The 19,132-nt window shown below is 47.1% G+C and overlaps 1 protein-coding gene across 5 annotated transcripts in view; it reads left to right on the top strand.

Annotated features, from left to right (window-relative positions):
• The window catches only part of TLE2 (TLE family member 2, transcriptional corepressor), a 47,562-nt gene that overhangs the window by 25,633 nt on the left and 2,797 nt on the right, over window positions 1-19,132 (top strand). For 4 of the 5 annotated variants that reach the window (XM_083483773.1, XM_083483774.1, XM_083483772.1 and 1 more), the window contains 7 exons: window positions 3,763-3,898; window positions 7,782-7,942; window positions 10,452-10,528; window positions 12,021-12,270; window positions 14,117-14,364; window positions 15,967-16,114; window positions 17,180-17,330. In XM_083483773.1, the coding sequence (XP_083339899.1) occupies window positions 3,763-3,898; window positions 7,782-7,942; window positions 10,452-10,528; window positions 12,021-12,270; window positions 14,117-14,364; window positions 15,967-16,114; window positions 17,180-17,330 (1,171 nt within the window). Of the gene's footprint in view, window positions 1-3,762; window positions 3,899-7,781; window positions 7,943-10,451; window positions 10,529-12,020; window positions 12,271-14,116; window positions 14,365-15,966; window positions 16,115-17,179; window positions 17,335-19,132 lie in introns of all 5 variants that reach the window. The other variant, XM_083483775.1, reaches the window with a different exon arrangement.

The raw sequence follows: 19,132 nt of genomic DNA, 5'->3' as shown, positions 1-19,132 counted from the left end.
CCCCCCCCAAAAAAAATTCTGATGAAAACCTATCAGCATTTCAATGCGACTTGCTCTGAATACAGTGGTGCCCCGCAAGACGAATGCCTTGCAAGACGAAAAACTCGCTAGACGAAAGGGTTTTGCGTTTTTTGAGCTGCTTCGCAAGACGAATTTCCTTGTGGGCTTGCTTCGCAAGACGAAAATGTCTTGCAAGTTTGTTTCCTTTTTCTTAACACCGTTAATACAGTTGCGACTTGACTTCGAGGAGCAACTCATAGAACGCGGTGTGGTAGCCTTTTTGGAGGTTTTTGAAGACTTTGGTGATTTTTGAAGCTTTTCCAAAACTTTCCCGACACCGTGCTTCGTACATTTTGGAAATGTACATCCAGTGGGTTTTTCCCCGTTTAAGTTTTTTGGGGACCCCCAATAGAGTGAGGCTTTAAGCTATAGCTTGTTTAGCTTATACAGTGGTACCTCGGGTTACATACGCTTCAGGTTACAGACTCCGCTAACCTAGAAATATTACCTCGGGTTAAGAACTTTGCTTCAGGATGAGAACAGAAATCGCGCTCCAGCAGCAGGAGGCCCCATTTGCTAAATTGGTGCTTCAGGTTAAGAACAGTTTCAGGTTAAGAACGGACCTCCGGAACGAATTAAGTACTTAATCCGAGTTACCACTGTACCCTGCCCCTCTGGCTGGGTTTCCCAGATGGGCGGGGTATAAGTAATAAATTATTTCTGGGTGTTATCCAGAGATAGACTGCCCCTGATGGTGGGTGTTCTACTTAAGAAGGAACTCGTTTCTGCAGGAACTTGCTCACTGTGCAATATTCTTTCCGCCATCTCTGACCCCGCAAGCTTTTATTCTGTTCTTCCTTATGCCCCCCGCCCCACAAAAAAAACCCATCCAAAAGTCGTACCCTTTTTGCAATTTTCAGCCCAGCAGATTCGCCTCCTCGCCAGAGCCGGACGCCTGGGTTCCATTTTGAGATGCGTCTCCTCCTGCTTCCGAGTCGCCCCCCCTCCCCTTATTCTCCTCTGGGTGTGTGCGCATGCCTTCACCCCCCCTCCCCCAAACAAGCCCCCTCATCAAATGCACAGGGGGGGGCCACGTGGCTCGGTTAATTAGTGGCCCACAGGGGAGCTTTGAGATTCCTCAGAGGATTTTAATGTATAATTAATTGCTATTAGCGCCGCCTTGCAGGGAGCGAGGGGCTTGTGGGGGGGGACAATTGCAGAGGGGGGGGAGCTTGGCATACCATCTGGGTTAGACTGGGAGGAGAGCGTCCCAAACAGAGGTCATTGAAGTGGTGATAATTCTTTTCGTGGAGGGTTTTTTTTTGCCCTCCTATTCCTTCCTTCCTTCCTTCCTTCCTTCCTTCCTTCCTTCCTTCCTTCCTTCCTTCCTTCCTTATTTTCTTTCCTTCCTTCCTTCCTTTCTTATTTATCTTTCCTTCCTTCCTTCCTTCCTTATTTTCTTTCTTTCTTTCTTTCTTTCTTTCTTTCTTTCTTTCTTTCTTTCTTTCTTTCTTTCTTTCTTTCCCTTCCTTTCTTCCTTCTCCTCCCTCCCTCCTTCCTTCCTCCCTCTCCTTCCTTTCTTCCTTCTCCTCCCTCCCTCCTTCCTTCCTCCCTCCCTCCCTCCCTCCCTCCCTTCCTTCCTTATTTTTCCTTCCTTCCTTCCTTCCTTCCTTCCTTCCTTCCTTCCTTCCTTCCTTCCTATTTTCTTTCTTTCTTTCTTTCTTTCTTTCTTTCTTTCTTTCTTTCTTTCTTTCCCTTTCTTTCTTCCTTCTCCCTCCTTCCTTCCTCTTTTCCTTTCTCTCCTTTCTCTCCTTCCTCCCCCTCCCCTCCCTCCCTTCCTTCCCTTTCCTTCCCCTTCCTTCCTTCCTTCCTTCCTTCCTTCCTTCCTTCCTTCCTTTCCTTCCTTCCTTCCTTCCTTCCTTCCTTCCTTCCTTCCTTCCTTCCTTCCTTATTTTCCTTCCTTCCTTCCTTCCTTCCTTCCTTCCTTCCTTCCTTCCTTCCTTCCTTTCTGGCAGGCTGCATTTCTGCCTCTCTCCCTCCTTTCCTTGCGGGGTGTGTGTGTGTGTGTGTTTAAAACACACAGTGCGACCGAGGGAGAGAGAGAGAAAAGCAAATCCTATTGATCTCCCCGCAACCTGCCAAGATCTCTGGATTGAAACATCAGGGCAGGAGGAGGACAGCGGCTGGAAGGCAGGAAGACGGCATTGATCCGTCTGTCAAATCCTCAAGGCTTCATTTGGCAGCCTGCAACCCCTCCCTCCCTAACTCCCCAGACAGGCTGGAGGGCAGACTCTCCCCCCCAAATGCACACTGGGTGAGTGGCTGAGCTCAATCGGATTAGCACGGTCTCCGCTCCCTGAATAACGACAGCCCTGCTGTGCGGCGAAAAGGCTTTTCCTACCTCCCCACCACCACCAAAAAAAAAGCAGAAGGCGAAACAGACAGAAAGACCAGTTGCGATTCTTCCACATACCACCCCCAAGATCTTGGCTACCCACTCATCCCTGATTCCCTGAAAATTTTATTTTATTTTATTTTATTTTATTTTATTTTATTTTATTTTATTTTATTTTATTTTATTTCACTTCACTTCACTTTATTTTATTTTATTTTACTTTTTTATTTTATTTTATTTTATTTTATATTTTATTTTATTTTATTTTATTGTGGTACCTCGGGTTAAGTACTTAATTCGTTCCGGAGGTCCGTTCTTAACCTGAAACTGTTCTTAACCTGAAGCACCACTTTAGCTAATGGGGCCTCCCGCCGGAGCACAATTTCTGTTCTCATCCTGAGGCAAAGTTCTTAACCCGAGGTACTCTTTCTGGGTTAGCGGAGTCTGTAACCTGAAGCGTATGTAAGCCGAGGTACCACTGTATGTAAATTTTTATTAGTTTTTTTAACATATCATTTCCAACAATAATAAAACATACTTTTACATCAATCACCTATGAAAACTTTCCAATCTGATCATTTAATATACATTTCTTACTTTCACTCTTCCATTTAAATCTCATAACTAATATCCCTCATCTTCCTCTACTTTGCAATGTTTTGTATATTTCTCCTTACGAAAATATGAGCCGGTACTTTAGAACAAGTTTGTGACGTGTATTTTATTTTTATTTTTATGAAGATCACCCACTCTGAGACCCCACAGCTAATTTTCCCCTGACCTCTTCGCTGGCCTAAGTAGGACAAATTCAGCCAGCTAGCCCTGGGGATTATCTAACTGATTTTTGAATTTTATTGTTATTCATGTTTTTATACTGTATTTTATGCCGCTTTTATAATTAAGTGCTTTAAAGTGTTTTAAATTTGTGGTTAGCCACCAGGAGCCAGGTTTTTGAACTGGGAAGGGCGGGGTATAATAATAATAATAATAATAATAATAATAATAATAATAATAATAATTATTTATTATTTATACCCCGCCCAGCTGCCTGGGTTTCCCCAGCCACTCTGGGCGGCTTCCAACAAAACACTAAAATACAATAACCTATTAAACATTAAAAGCTTCCCTAAACGGGGCTGCCTTCAGATGTTTTCTAAAAGTTTGGTAGTTATTTTTCTCTTTGACATCTGGTGGGAGGGCGTTCCACAGGGCGGGCGCCACCACCAAGAAGGCCTTCTGCCTGGTTCCCTGTAACTTGGTTTCTTGTAGCTTTATGATGATGATGATGATGATGATGATGATGATGTGTCTCGGAGGTTGGAGCCTTGTTCCTTAAAACGGACACCCCTTTTCCTTCCCCCCCACAGAATGATGACAACCCTGCCCCATGCAAATCCGCCAGCCTGTCTCCGCCCCACGATTCCTTGACCCCCGGCCTCGGTCCCAGCTGCGCCCCTCAACTCCAACAGGTCTCCTCTAAGCCTTCCACCACAGATGCCATCAGTAAGTCGTTTGTGCAATTCTTTTTTTAAAAAAAGTATATTTTATTGAAAATTTCCAATAGAGTGAAAAAAAAGGTATAGAGAAATCTCCCAGGTCCTGCTCTGACCATAGCTGTCAACCGTCCCTTATTTGGCGGGAAAGTCCCTTATCCCAGCGCCGTGTCCCGCTGCTGTCCCTTATTGATGATGTCCCTTAAATTTCCCGGGTTTCAAAGGAAGCAGCTCCTCTCCCTCCCTCCCTGCTGGCCAGGGAGGAGGGAGGCTCCAACTGTGTTGCTTGGCTGCGTTGCTCACCCAATAAAGAGTCTAAGAACGGCTGGGGGGTGGAGCTTGCATGCCTTGTGCCAATCAAATTGGTCGCGTTGCCTGGGGACTCGCCTTTGCTCAGCGCTTCCCAGCGGAGAGGTGACGGTGGTTTTCCTTGCTGCATCCCCTTTGCCAGATTGCTGCGCTGTGGGAACCACCGCTTGAGGCTTCGTTTGGCTGCTGGCTGGGCTTTCTGCCTTTGGCTTGGAGGGGCTCAGAAGTCGAACATACCTGTGCCCGGAAAATCCCTTATTTTGGCTGCTGATCCCTTATTTTCGAGGCTGTTGGTCCCTTATTTTCAAATCTGAAAGTTGACAGCTATGGGTCTGACACTCTAACCGGTGTGCTACTGTCGATGTTTTAAGGGATGCCCTTTCTGGCAGAAACGCAGAGAGCTGTTTGGTTTGGAATACAGTGGTACCTTGGTTGTCAAACGCTGAAAACCCAGAAGTAACTGTTCCAGTTTTCAAACGTTTTTCAGAAGCCGGACGTCCGATGCGGCTGTCGGCTGTTGTTTCTGGGGCGCCAGCACCAATCAGAAGCTGCGCCTTGGTTTTCGAACATTTCGGAAGTCAAACGGACTTCTGGAATATATTAAGTTTGGCACTTTTGTTTTTGCTATTTTGCGTTTTTGTTTCTGAGGCTTTTTCGGTTAATTTGTTTTTTTGTGACTGCGTGGAACCCAGTCCAGCTGATTGATTGATTGTGCGACTGCGGAATTGGATAAAAGCCTCCCCCCTCCAAACAATCAGAGCTAGTAAGAAAACATAATATTCTAACTTCCACTTGATCTTAGCCAAAAGGCCGAGAAGCGATATTCATAATATTCTAACTTCCAGGGATGGGAGTGGGAAAGGGGTTTGAGAATGGAATAGAGGCAATCTATTCAGAACAAAAAGCTAAGTTGATAGTGAACAATGTGGTGACAGAAGAACTTCATATTGAAAAAGGGACACGTCAGGGGTGCCCCCTTTCCCCTTTGTTGTTTATTTCGGTCCTGGAGGTGCTGCTGAACATGATAAGGAGGGATCAGCAGGTACAAGGAATTCGGGTCGGAGCGAAACAATATAAACTGAAAGCATTTGCAGATGATTTGGTTCTAACATTACAGGAGCCAGAATCTAGTACAAAAAGAGTTTTGGAATTGATTCAGAAATTTGGTCGGGTGGCGGGCTTCAAGTTGAATAAACAAAAAACCAAGGTGTTAGGGAAAAACTTGACAGTTGACGAAACAGAAGGGTTTCAGAAGGAAACAGAACTAAACGTTGTTAAAAAAGTGAAATACCTGGGGGTCAATCTTTCTTCCAAGAACTTGAATTTATTTAAAGATAATTATGAGAAATGTTGGACAGAAGTGAAAAAAGACTTAGAAATTTGGTCACGATTGAAATTATCCTTGTTAGGTCGAATTGCAGCTATAAAAATGAACGTATTGCCAAAGATGTTGTTTTTGTTTCAGGCCTTGCAGGTTGTGGACAGAGTGGATTGTTTTGGAAAGTGGCAGAAGGATATTTCTAAGTTTGTCTGGCAGGGCAAAAAGCCCCGAATAAAGTTTAAAATACTAACTGATGCAAAGGAGAGAGGGGGGTTTGCCCTGCCGGACTTAAGGTTATATTACGAAGCTGCGGCTTTCTGTTGGATGAAAGACTGGTTTTTGTTAGAAAACACCGATGTCTTAGATCTGGAAGGCTTTAACAATTCGTTAGGGTGGCATGCGTACCTGTGGTATGACAAGGCAAAAACATTTGGAATGTTCAAAAACCATATTGTCAGAAAAGCAATATTTATGGTCTGGGAAAAATACAAAGACTTATTGGAGAGTAAAACTCCGAGGTGGCTATCACCAATAGAGGCCAAAGCTCGGAAAAAACCCAATATGGAGGCCTACTGGCCGAAATATTGGGAAATAATAGAAAATGTTGGAGGTAAATGGAGGCTGCAGAGCCTTGAAAAATTACAAAGTATGGTGCAAGGTTGGTTACATTATGCCCAAATCAATGAGGTTTTTAAGTTAGATAAAAAAATAGGATTCCAGGTGGAAAAATCGAAACTTGAGACAGAGTTGTTAGAACCAAAGACCAAATTACTATCGAGAATGTATAACTTGCTGCTTAAATGGAACACTCAGGATGAGACAGTTAAATCAGCTATGATAAAATGGGCTCAGGACATTGGTTACAATATCATGTCTGAAGACTGGGAGAGGTTATGGACCACCGGTATGAAGTTCACTGCATGTAATGCTTTGAAAGAAAACATTATGAAAATGGTATACAGGTGGTACATGACCCCGGTCAAGCTGGCTAAGATATACCATTTGTCCGATAACAAATGTTGGAAGTGTAAGGAAGCTGAGGGGACATTCTTTCACCTCTGGTGGACCTGCCCAAGATTGAAGGCCTACTGGGAGATGATCTATAACGAGTTAAAAAAGGTGTTTAGATACACCTTTCCTAAGAAACCAGAGGCATTCCTTCTGGGCATTGTCGGCCAGAAGGTGTCAAAGAAGGATAGAACTTTTTTTATGTATGCTACAACAGCAGCAAGAATTCTTATCGCTAAGCATTGGAAGACTCAAGATTTGCCCACACTGGAGGAGTGGCAGACGCAATTGATGAACTACATGGAACTAGCCGAGATGACTGCAAGGATCCGAGATCTGGGAGAAGAAGCGATGGAGGAGGACTGGAAAAAGTTTAAGGACTATTTGCAAAAGTATTATAAACTATATGAATCTTAAGATGTCGCATGATTTGAAATGTCAGCCCCAGCAATATAAGTGGATCATTTATGAAAGCTGAATTACCTATGAAAGAATCAAAGTTTAAATGGGTAAAAAGAAATATTGTAAGACTTTTAAACTAATTGGAATATAAGAGATTTAAACTTAAACTTAAATAGCAATTGAAAGTACAAAAAACACGTGAAACAAGGTTATAACTTGCTGATAATTTTATTGCCAAGAATGCATTACGGGGAGATGTGGGGAAGTCCGATAGAAATCTGAAATAAGTTGATGAAATGGTCTGGTCTTGCTGTGCTTGTTTCTTTTTATTTCTTTTTTTTCTCTATTTTCTTTTTTGTGCTCTTTTATTCTTTGCTACTGTTATATTTGTAATCTGGAAAAAGACGCAATAAAAATTATTATAAAAAAAAAAAAAATATTCTAACTTCCATCATCTACAATACAATATTTATTTTATAGTACAGCACATTGATTATTGCTTTCATCTTATGGATCAATGGTCTCGTTAGAGAGTAAAATTCATGTATTAGGTGTTGTTTTTAAAAAGTCTGGAATGGATTAATCCGTTGTGCATCCCTTTCTATGGGAAAGCGCGCCTTGGTTTTGGAACGCTTTGGTTTTGGAACAGATTATGTTTGAGAACCAAGGTACCACTGTAGCTTGGAAAGAGTTTGTGTTAATTTTGCAGCCGCATTTATATTTGTATTCACACAGATCTGCTTCTCCTTTGCGAGTTTCCCTGTTTTGCATATAAATAAAATAGCAGCATAATGTAATCTATTTGGCTTTATGGAGTCTCCTCCCCCCCCCCCCATCTTTCTTTTCTTCCTAGCCCTCCGGAGCCCCCTCAGCATGGCCAGTTCATATGCTTCGTCCTTCGGACTAATGCCCCAAGCCACGCTCAACGGTGATCTCACCGCTCCGCGATCGTATGTCAGCATACACCTCTCTCCGCAAATTAGTGGGACGGTTCTGTACGGACGTTCCCCCATGGTAAGCTGAGAGGCTGTTTTTACCCCCCGCAAGTAAATATATGGGACGCGGGCGGCGCTGTGGGTTAAACCACAGAGCCTAGGGCTTAGAATCATAGAGTTGGAAGAGACCCCAAGGGCCATCGAGTCCAACCCCCTGCCAAGCAGGAAACACCACCAGAGCACTCCTGACATATGGTTGTCAAGCCTCTGCTTAAAGACCTCCAAAGGAGGAGACTCCACCACACTCCTTGGCAGCAAATCCCACTGTCGAACAGCTCTTACTGTCAGGAAGTTCTTCCTAATGTTTAGGTGGAATCTTCTTTCTTGTAGTTTGGATCCATTGCTCTGTGTCCACTTCTCTGGAGCAGCAGAAAACAACCTTTCTCCCTCCTCTATGTGACATCCTTTTATAGATTTGAACATGGCTATCATATCACCCCTTAACCTCCTCTTCTCCAGGCTAAACATGCCCAGCTCCCTTAGCCGTTCCTCATAAGGCATCGTTTCCAGGCCTTTGACCATTTTGGTTGCCCTCCTCTGGACACGTTCCAGTTTGTCAGTGTCCTTCTTGAACTGATCAGCTTGCCGATCAGAAGGTCGGCGGTTCGAATCCCCGCCACCCACGTCCCTAATATACTTCTTCTTAATTGTATTTCAGTTCAACAATTACTTTGATGAAATACATATTTTGTTATGTGCAAATGGCTTTAGATACCTGTTAGGTCCATAAATGACCATACAGCATTTGTTCAACACAAAAAAAACAGTGACAAATTGTTGTTGACAGCTGGACATAGAATGGGCCCCATTACCTTCAATAGCTTAGGGCCTCATCAAATCTAAATCCAGCATTGGGTTGGACTAGATCAGGGCTCTTTTCAGCCAGAACTCAGTTCCGGCGCCTCTCAGGTGGGCGCCATTGTGCCATTGAGCCTCTTGGGCTTGCCGATTGGAAGGTCGGCGGTTCGAATCCCCGCGACGGGGTGAGCTCCCATTGCTCCATCCCTGCTCCTGCCAACCTAGCAGTTCGAAAGCACGTCAAAGCGCAAGTAGAGAAATAGGTACTGCTCTGGCGGGAAGGTAAACGGCGTTTCCGTGCGCTCTGGCTTCCGTCACGGTGTCCCGTTGTGCCAGAAGTGGTTTAGTCCTGCTGGGCACATGACCCAGAAAGCCGTCTGCGGACAAATGCCGGCTCCCTCAGCCTGAAAGCGAGATGAGCGCCGCAACCCCATAGTCGCCTTGGATTGGACTTAACCTTCACCTTTATTTTAGGAAAACGAGGGAGGTACCACTGGTCACACAAGTTTACCACTGGTCTAGATCAGGGGTCAGCAAACTTTTTCAGCAGGGGGCCGGTCCACTATCCGTCAGATGTTGTGGGGGGCCAGACTATATTTTTTTTGGGGGGGGGGGGAATAATGAACAAATTCCTGTGCCCCACAAATAACCCAGAGATGCATTTTAAATAAAAGCACACATTCTACTCATGTAAAAACATGCTGACCGTCTGCAGGCTGGATTTAGAAGGTGATTGGGCTGGATCCGGCCCCCAGCCATTAGTTTGCCTACCCATGGGCTAGTCAGGGGTCAGTGGCCTTTTTCAGCTGGGGGCCGGTCCACTGTCCCTCAGACCTTGTGGGGGGCCGGACTATATTTTGAAAAAAGGAATGAACGGATTCCTATGCCCCACAAATAACCCAGAGGTGCATTTTAAATCAAAGGGCACGTTCTACTCATGTAAAAACACGCTGATTCCCGGACCGTCCGCGGGCCGGATTTAGAAGGCAATTGGGCCGGATCCGGCCCCCGGGCCTTAGTTTGCCTACCCATGGTCTAGATGAATGCTCAGGTGAGCATGTGTGACCATTCGTGTAAAAAATCCAGCAATGGAAAAATTTCTGTGGTGCTCCCTTCAATGTACATGCTTATTATCTGAGAACATGGAGTTGTTATGCTCTCCATTTTTGAGCTGGAGACCCGCATTGTGAACTTCAGCAAAAGAGCAAATTCGAAAAGGGCATTTTGATCCACTGATTATTCTGGTAGGTTTACACTAAAATGCACACAGGACAATTCCCCCCCCCCTTATTTTTTTTTGAAAAAGCAAGAGTCTGGTCCTCATGGTCCGAACAAAGTCTGATCAAAACAGGAATATCATCCCTCCACAAAATTTAATATTCTGATGGTTTGTTTGTTTCTAAACAAAAGCCTCAAAGCGGTTTACAAAAAAACGATAAGAAAAATCAACGGCGATAATTTAGGGTTAAAACGAGAGGCGAGAAGCGGATTGAAGCTTGTGCCGGCTCCCTAAACTTGTGTGACCAAGAATTCGAGCCGGCGTCAGAAAGAGTGCAGTGAGGAAAACCTCTCAAGTGGCAGGGAGTTCCATAGGGCAGACGCTGCTTTCTGCTGTTCTTTAGCCGCAGATGCCAAGGGCTGAGCCCGAGTTTGTGTGCCAGACTGGTGCTCTTACCACTCAGCAACAGCCTCTCCCTGTTGACAGCGCCTCTTCTTGATTCCGCCCGCAGGTAGCCTTTGAATCTCACCCCCACTTACGAGCTTCAACTGCTTCAGCTTCCCTGTCTTCCGTTCCGGGTGGCAAACCGTAAGTAACTGGCTGCCTGTGGCCCTATGGGGAGAGGGCGCTTCATCAGGGCTGGAATTGAGCGATCTGAGCCTTGAAAACGAAGGAACGACGGCAATAAACCGTGTCTAAAAATCTCCCCCTTTTGCATTCCCGTGTCTGAGCCTCTGAAGCTAACAGATGCTGAAGGAATGGGTTTCTGTGCAGTCAGTTTGAAACTGACCCCAAATCCCCATTTTTCCTCCTCCAAGGGAGCATTTCTAAAATGCTCTAACTTGAGCTCTTGAGCCAAAACCCAGCTGTATAAACAAGTGCTCAAAGCTCTCTCCCTTATCAGTCCATGACGGCAATGAATGGCCTTGGCTGTTCCAGTGGAGCAGGGATGGCACGTCTGGGTCTTATCTTACATCCTGACCGCAAAGACCACAAAGACGCACAGACCTTGTCAAGTCTGACAAGAGACCCGGGAACGGCGCCAGGAGTTGCTGACCTCTTGCCCCAAGATAAGAGTATAGGAACAGGAACAACCTTTTATAGTCGGAACAGGAACTTATGTGATGTCAACCTTCGTGTATAAGCTGACGCGGTTGGATTCCTGGGGATGGGGGGAGAGGGTGCCTGGAGGATATATATACTGCATGAAATCTCTCATTTCTTTGGACTTGCTGTGGACTGACCACGCAAGTGCCTTCTGCTATCCAGAGAGCAGAATAAACTCTTTCTCTGAATCAACCTCGGTGTCAATTGACTTCCTCCCTCCCTCCCGGGAGCAACGCAGACCCCACCAGTCGGTACGGTCTAATAAGGCTACAATGCGACAATAATAGATTGAGAATTTCCATCTGCATTTTCGCCCTCCTGCTTTCTTCAGAAGATCATTGGGCGCTGCTGGCTTCGAAATGCAACCTGTTTAGCCTTAAATAAATAAATAAATGGTGGTTCACAACAGCCCTGGGAAATAGGTTAGGGAGAGAGGGAGAGGGCTTAAGGTCGCCCTGTGACTTTCCTGGCCGATGGGCAAACTCGAACCCTCTTGTCTTCTCGCCTGATGATTTTCAGATTGCGGCTGCCATCACCGCCGAGTGATGGCGCTTGGGGTTCCCAAATAATCTCTCAAACAATAGCATGGAGAGTTTTGAGAAGGGCACACAGCACTCCAGACCCAAAAATTGTTATTTGCAGCTTCCCCTTGTGGGGACAGTTCTGTGTTTGGGTTTTCTGGGGGGGTGGCAGAGAGGCCTGGAATGGAGTTTACGGGAAAAGGGCTTGGCCGGCAGGGCAGGAGAGGACTACACCGCAACAGCGTTTTGCAAGGTCTCCCTTGCTTGGTGCAGAACTTTCCCTTAAGTCGTGCTGTTATTTAGTTCAATGGCGGAAAAGATTTTAGGGGAATGGCATTTCACGGCACCTTCCTGTGCCCCTGTAGGGAGGCCTCACCCCACAGGGAATGGCGGTCTGGGGTCTTTTGGCCATTCCGTTCGCACCCAAAGCCTTCTTCCCGCTTCCCCCGCAGAGCGTACTCCTTCCACGTCAGCTCCGACGGGCAGATGCAGCCGGTGCCCTTCCCGCCCGACGCCCTCATCGGCTCGGGCATTCCTCGCCACGCCCGCCAGCTCCACACCCTGACGCACGGGGAGGTGGTCTGCGCCGTCACCATCAGCAATTCCACGCAGCACGTCTACACGGGGGGCAAAGGCTGCGTGAAGGTGTGGGACGTGGCCCAGCCGGGCGCCAAGACCCCCGTGGCGCAGCTGGACTGCCTGGTACGTACGATGACGGGCATGTGTGTGTGCACGTTGGTTTGCGTGACTCAGTTTCCCTGGCGCATGCCTAGCGTCTCCCAGGACTTGGGTGCATTCGTGGTCCTTGCAAGATGGTTTTGTACTGCAGCTGCTGTTTTTATTGCTTCCTGTCTTTTAAAAGAAATATATCACCATCATTCCTTCTAGCACTGATCTTCGGGGGTGAATGCCAATCATTTCTCATTCAAAAATGGCACTTTCCATGTGCGGGGGGGGGGGGGGACGACCCTAATTATTCAGCTAATGAGGGATGGGCCTAGAATTATGACTTTCTGTTTGGGGTGTGGTCAGGGAAAGAGGACACGGAATGGAGTCTCGGACAAAGGATGTGGCTGGCGGGCTGGAGCCCTGAGCAGGATTACTCCATTTGCAATTTTATACTCTAACCTGGAATTAACCTTAAGCTGCTTAAAGGCTGAAATATCTGGAGTATCTGTGGTCCTCCACTGCTAGGCTCCATTGTCTCTAACCATTAGGCATGCCGGCTGGAGCTGGCAGGAAGTAGAGTTCCGTATGATCTGGAATACACCCCTTTTGCTTGCAAAAATGATAGCTCTCTGAGCTGTTGTCCATGTCTCCATGACTGTTATCAATGCCCAGGGCAGGCTGACAATCTGCGGATGCCAAAAGGAAAAATAGCATGGGATTTACTCAGTGGCAAATTCATTCCTATATTTACTAAAATTGATATACAACATGATTGCGGGGGGGGGGGGGAGAGACCCACAAAAACGGTTTACGAGAAAGCCTATTTAAATAAAAAACAGTTTAAAACATTTAAAGAATCCTTAAGATCTATGCCAAACTAAAAATTAAAATATCTCACCATATCTGGGTTCAAAAAATGTTTTCAGCAGGAGATTGCGAAGGTGAGGCTTGGATGAGCGAAGCTTGTGGAGATGTTTTAACAACAACAATAACTTCTTCCCCAGCCACACTGGGCGGCTTCCAACAGAATATTAAAAATACAATAAAACACCAAGCATTAAAACTTCCCTAAACAGAGCTGCCCTCAGATGTCTTCTACAAGTCAGATAGTTGTTTATTTCCTTGACACCTGACGGGAGCACGTTCCACAGGGCGGAGGCCACCACCGAGAAGGCCCTCTACCTGGTTCCCTGTAACCTCACTTCTTGCAGGGAGGGAACCGGAGAAGGCCTTTGGAGCTGGATCTCAGTGTCCAGGCTGGACGATGGGGGTGGAGATGCTCCTTCAGGTTTACTGGGCCATTTAGGGCTTTCAAGGTCAGCACCAACACTTTGAATTGTGCTTGGAAATGTCCTGGGAGCCAATGTAGGTCTTTCAGGATTGGTGTTATGTGATCTCGGCAGCCGCTCCCAGTCCCCAGTCTAGCTGCCGCATTCTGGATTAGTTGCAGTTTCTGGGTCACCTTCAAAGGTAGCCCCACGTAGAGCGCATTGCAGTAGTCCAAGCAGGAGATAACCAGAGCATGCAACACTCTGGCCAGACAGTCTGCAGGCAGGTAGGGTCTCATCCTGCGTACCAGATGGAGCTGGTAGACAGCCGCCCTGGACACAGAATTGACCTGCGCCTCCATGGACAGCTGTGAGTCCAAAATGACTCCCAGGCTGCGCACCTGGTCCTTCAAGGGCACAGTTACCCCATTCAGGACCAGGGAGTCCCCCACACCTGCCTGCCCCCTGTCCCCCCAAAACAGTACCTCTGTCTTATCAGGATTCAACCTCAATCTGTTAGCCGCCGTCCATCCTCCAGTGAAAGACCCTCACGGTTGGGAGGTGGTCTCCTGCTTCCGTGTCATTCTCTTGTCTCTTGTCTTCCCGCCCAGAACCGGGACAACTACATCCGGTCGTGCAAGCTCCTCCCAGATGGGCGGAGTCTGATTGTGGGCGGGGAGGCCAGCACCCTGTCCATCTGGGACCTGGCGGCGCCGACTCCTCGGATCAAGGCGGAGCTGACGTCCTCTGCCCCGGCCTGCTATGCCCTCGCCATCAGTCCCGATGCCAAGGTCTGCTTTTCCTGCTGCAGCGATGGCAACATCGTGGTCTGGGACCTACAGAACCAGACTATGGTCAGGTGAGATTTATTGGCGAACGACGTTTGATACACGGTCATCCACGGAACGCCCTTCCACCCTCATCACCCGGATAAATGGCGCACACCTGGAGAAACCCTGCAATCATTATTCTACAGTGGTACCTTGGTTGTCAGACTTAATCCGTTCCGAAAGTCCGTTCCAAAACCAAAGCGTTCCAAAACCAAGGCACGCTTTCCCATCGGAAGTAATGCAGAACGGATCAATCCGTTCCAGACTTTTAAAAACAGCAATTTAATGTGAATTTTACTATCGAACGAGACCACTGATCCATAGAATGAAAGCAATAAACAACGTACTGCAGTCACACAGTCAGTCCATCAGTAGCTGAACTGGGTTCCACACAGTCACAAAAACAAAAGAGCCGCAAAACCGCAAAATAAATGGCAAAAACAGGCAGACCTCAGCGTAACGCTCAAATCGGAAGCGTAACACTCAAAACGGACCACGTTCGACTTCTGAAAAAAGTTTGCAAACTAGAACACTTCCTTCCGGGTTTGCAGTGCTTGGCTTCCAAGATGTTTGAGTATCAAGGTGTTTGAGAAGCAAGGTACCACTGTATCTGTTTATTTCACCTGGAGAAACCCTGCAATCATTATTCTACAGTGGTACCTTGGTTGTCAGACTTAATCCGTTCCGAAAGTCCGTTCCAAAACCAAAGCGTTCCAAAACCAAGGCACGCTTTCCCATCGGAAGTAATGCAGAACGGATCAATCCGTTCCAGACTTTTAAAAACAGCAATTTAATGTGAATTTTACTATCGAACGAGACCACTGATCCATAGAATGAAAGCAATAAACAACGTACTGCAGTCACACAGTCAGTCCATCAGTAGCTGAACTGGGTTCCACACAGTCACAAAAACAAAAGAGCCGCAAAACCGCAAAATAAATGGCAAAAACAGGCAGACCTCAGCGTAACACTCAAATCGGAAGCGTAACACTCAAAACGGACCACGTTCGACTTCTGAAAAAAGTTTGCAAACTAGAACACTTCCTTCCGGGTTTGCAGTGCTTGGCTTCCAAGATGTTTGAGTATCAAGGTGTTTGAGAAGCAAGGTACCACTGTATCTGTTTATTTCACGAAATTTATATGTCGTTTCAGAGGAGTTGGCACCTATGTGCCTCTTGGTTGTAGGGTGGGTGGGTGGGGAAATCCTCAAAGCAGTTTGCAATATAAAAATGTTAGAATCATCAAGTCAAATCCGCAGGCAACCCCTGGAGATCTCTGACAATGGCCTTCCTTCCTTCTCCCTTCCTTTCCTTTCCTTTCAGAAAATAGCACACTGTGCTTTGAAGGCCCAAAGTTCAGCTGTCTATTGGGGCTTCCAAGGGTGTGCAAGACCCAACCCATTCTTCTGTGATGCAGGGGAGACCCATAAGTCAGAACTGCTTCATTTGCCAGTCTGGGGTTCCGAGTTCTTTCAGAAAATAGCACCTGGTGCTTTGACGGCCCAGAGTTCAGCTATCTATTGTGCCTTCAAAGCCCCAGCGCTGTGCGAGACCCAGCGGACCGCTTATTCCAATGTGTCTAATCTGTCATTCCCGGGATATAGGGTGACTCCCTTCTCCCTTCCTTTCCAGGCAGTTCCAAGGCCACACGGACGGCGCCAGTTGCATCGACATCTCCAATTACGGCACCAAGCTTTGGACTGGGGGCCTGGACAACACTGTGCGGTGCTGGGACCTACGGGAAGGGCGCCAGCTACAGCAGCATGACTTCAGCTCTCAGGTCAGCCTTGGAAGGGAGGGCGGGGAGTCAGCTGGGTGTGCAACATGCACAACGCACTTGTTTAAAACCACCCCTTTGCTTGGCACATTCCGGAAGTGGTTCAATGGAAAATGTTTCTTTCCTGGCTCGCAGCGCTCAACGAGGCTGTCGAGAATGGTTTCCCTCGCCTGCAATAAAGCCTCCAGTCAAAGGAGCACTGTACCTGATTCTGTGTTGGAAGTTGGAAGGGACCCCCGGGGTCAATTTTGTCCAGCCCCCTGCAATGCAGGAATCTAAACTAGATCAGAAACACAACCTTCCGCTTTTCGGTGGCGGGGCGTGGGGAGCTCAGCCGACTGAAATGACTGGGGCAGGCGATTCGGGGTGTGCAATATGGGATTCAGGGACTCAGCGCCGCAAAGATCCGCAGTGAACATTGCTTGAGGTGGCTGCTTTTTTAAAAACCTTTTATTATTTTTATATTTCATTTGTTATATATATTTTTGTTCGATTATCAAGCCGGTATCCCATCCTTCTTCTTCTTAAAATCATTTTAATTTGATTTTGCAAATAAATAAATGTATAACAACCCGAATGCATATCCATATATAGAGATTTCTCTGAATCTCGAGGCTTCCCTCCATCCCCTCACGTGTCCTATTGTCAACATTTACAGCTGATGCGGGTGGCGCTGTGGGTTAAACCAGAGAGCCTAGGACTTGCCGATCAGAAGGTTAGCGGTTCGAATCCCCGCAATGACGGGGTGAGCTCCTGTTGCTCGGTCCCTGCTCCTGCCAACCTAGCAGTTCAAAAGCACGTCAAAGTGCAAGTAGATAAATAGGTACCGCTCTGGCAGGAAGGTAAACGGCGTTTCCGTGCGCTGCTCTGGTTCGCCAGAAGCGGCTTAGTCCTGCTGGCCACATGACCCGGAAGCTGTACGCCGGCTCCCTCGGCCAGTAAAGCGAGATGAGCGCCACAACCCCAGAGTCGGCTGCGAATGGACCTAACGGTCAGGGGTCCCTTTACCTTTTTATACATTATTTTCTTTGCGTGCATTGACCTGACTCTGACCACTCTCACCTGCAGATTTTCTCCCTGGGCTACTGCCCCACGGGCGAGTGGCTGGCGGTTGGGATGGAGAGCAGCCACGTCGAAATTCTTCACGTCACCAAGTCGGAGAAGTACCAGCTCCACCTGCATGAGAGCTGCGTTCTGTCGCTCAAGTTTGCGTCCTGTGGTAGGTGTGTGAGCTGTCTCCCTGCCCTAAGGCTTCCAGCTCAGCTTAAGCCCGCCGCTGTGGCGGTCCGGGGTTTCGGGGAGTCGGGAAACACCCCCTCCAATTTCTGCCATTTCCACCGTCCTTTTCCGAGCAGGAAAACGGGAGCTTTTTTGCCGCCGCTGGGAATTGTAGCGCCGTGAGGAGTCAGCTACAATTCCCAGGGTTCTTTATATGCAAACTGCTAAAGATGAGGTAGGGATGCGGGTGGCGCTGTGGGTTAAACCACAGAGTCTAGGACTTGCTGATCAGAAGGTCGGCGGTTCGAATCCCCGCAATGACGGGGTGAGCTCCCGTTCCTCAGTCCCTGCTCCTGCCAACCCAGCAGTTCGAAAGCACGTCAAAGTGCAAGTAGATAAATAGGTACTACTCCGGCGGGAAGGTAAACAGCGTTTCCGTGCGCTGCTCTTGTTCGCCAGAAGCGGCTTAGTCCTGCTGGCCACATGACCCAGAAGCTGCACACCGGCTCCCTCGGCCAATAAAGCGAGATGAGCGCCGCAACCCCAGAGTCGGCCACGACTGGACCTAATGGTCAGGGGTCCCTTTACCTTTACTAAAGATGAGGTAAAATGAAAATCAAATAGGGGGGACTTGGGGAAGCCCACCTAACAATGTTTAGAAAAAATAAGGATAAGACAAGAATTTGTGTTGTTTGTTTGTTTGTTTCTGTTTGGGTTGTTTGGTTGTGTTATAAAATGAATAAAAAAAATTTGGGGGGAAAAATACAATTCCCAGGTTTCGGGGGGGGGGCGCTTTAAATTTTCTTAAATCGCCCAAAGGCGAGAGCCATTGCTACGCCCATTTGGGCCTCTGGACATGCCCACCGCCGCCATGTGCCCCCCAAAGAAAATGTGGTGCCACAGATCATACAGTCAAAGACTCTGAAGTGTCAGAAGGGCTCCAAGGGTCATCTAGTCCAACCCCCTGCAATGCATGACTCTCGTCCCCCATCCAGTTTTGAAACCATAGCAGACCCTGCTTAGCTTTGCAAGTGCGCCAGCAGTTTTATTGCTGTGAAAAGACCCTCTTGGGCAGGCTTCTTCAACCTCGGCCCTCCAGATGTTTTGAGACTACAATTCCCAGCATGCCTGACCACTGGTCCTGTTAGCTAGGGATCATGGGAATTGTAGGGCAAAAACATCTGGAGGGCCGAGGCTGAGGAAGCCTGAAATTGGCGGTACTCTCTGCAGCAACGCCACCACCTTGGCCTGAATATCTTGCCCTTTTTCTTGAGGAGGGATAAACTCTATGGGCAAGGATAGCAAAGTAGAGCCTCCTAGCTCAGGAGCAGTCTACCTGCAAATCCCAGCCGCCGGGGACTGGCAGGAGGCTTCCAGGGTCGGTTTCCCCCCTCCAATTTTTTTATTGATTTCCAAAAATTCAAAACAAACAGACAAACATACATACATTCTGTTTAAATCTTGGTAACATTATTAAGTGACTTCCTCAAATCCCCTTGGTTGAATTTGGTTATATATCATTTTAACCGTTTCCCAAAATTGATTTTCTCAAAAAATTAACTTGATCGCTTAACATCTTTCATTCTTTCTAATTTAAACCTCTTAAATCTTATCCTTACATATTTGAATCTTAAGCCCTATCTATTATTTGCAAGTTTTCCCAATTAAGTTATCTTAACATAGTTAGCTAAACAGTCTTTAAATTTCATCCATTCTTCCTGATACTCCTCCTCCTCCTCCTCCTGGTCGCGGACTCTTCTGGTTAGGTCGGCCGAAAAATCCATCATCTTCATCTGCCATCCG

Source organism: Podarcis liolepis (genome assembly GCF_965112155.1).
Source record: "Podarcis liolepis genome assembly, chromosome: 18".
Classification (NCBI taxonomy): domain Eukaryota; kingdom Metazoa; phylum Chordata; class Lepidosauria; order Squamata; family Lacertidae; genus Podarcis; species Podarcis liolepis.
The sequence above is the reverse complement of the archived record's forward strand: the minus strand, read 5'-3'. Positions and strand labels throughout refer to the sequence as shown.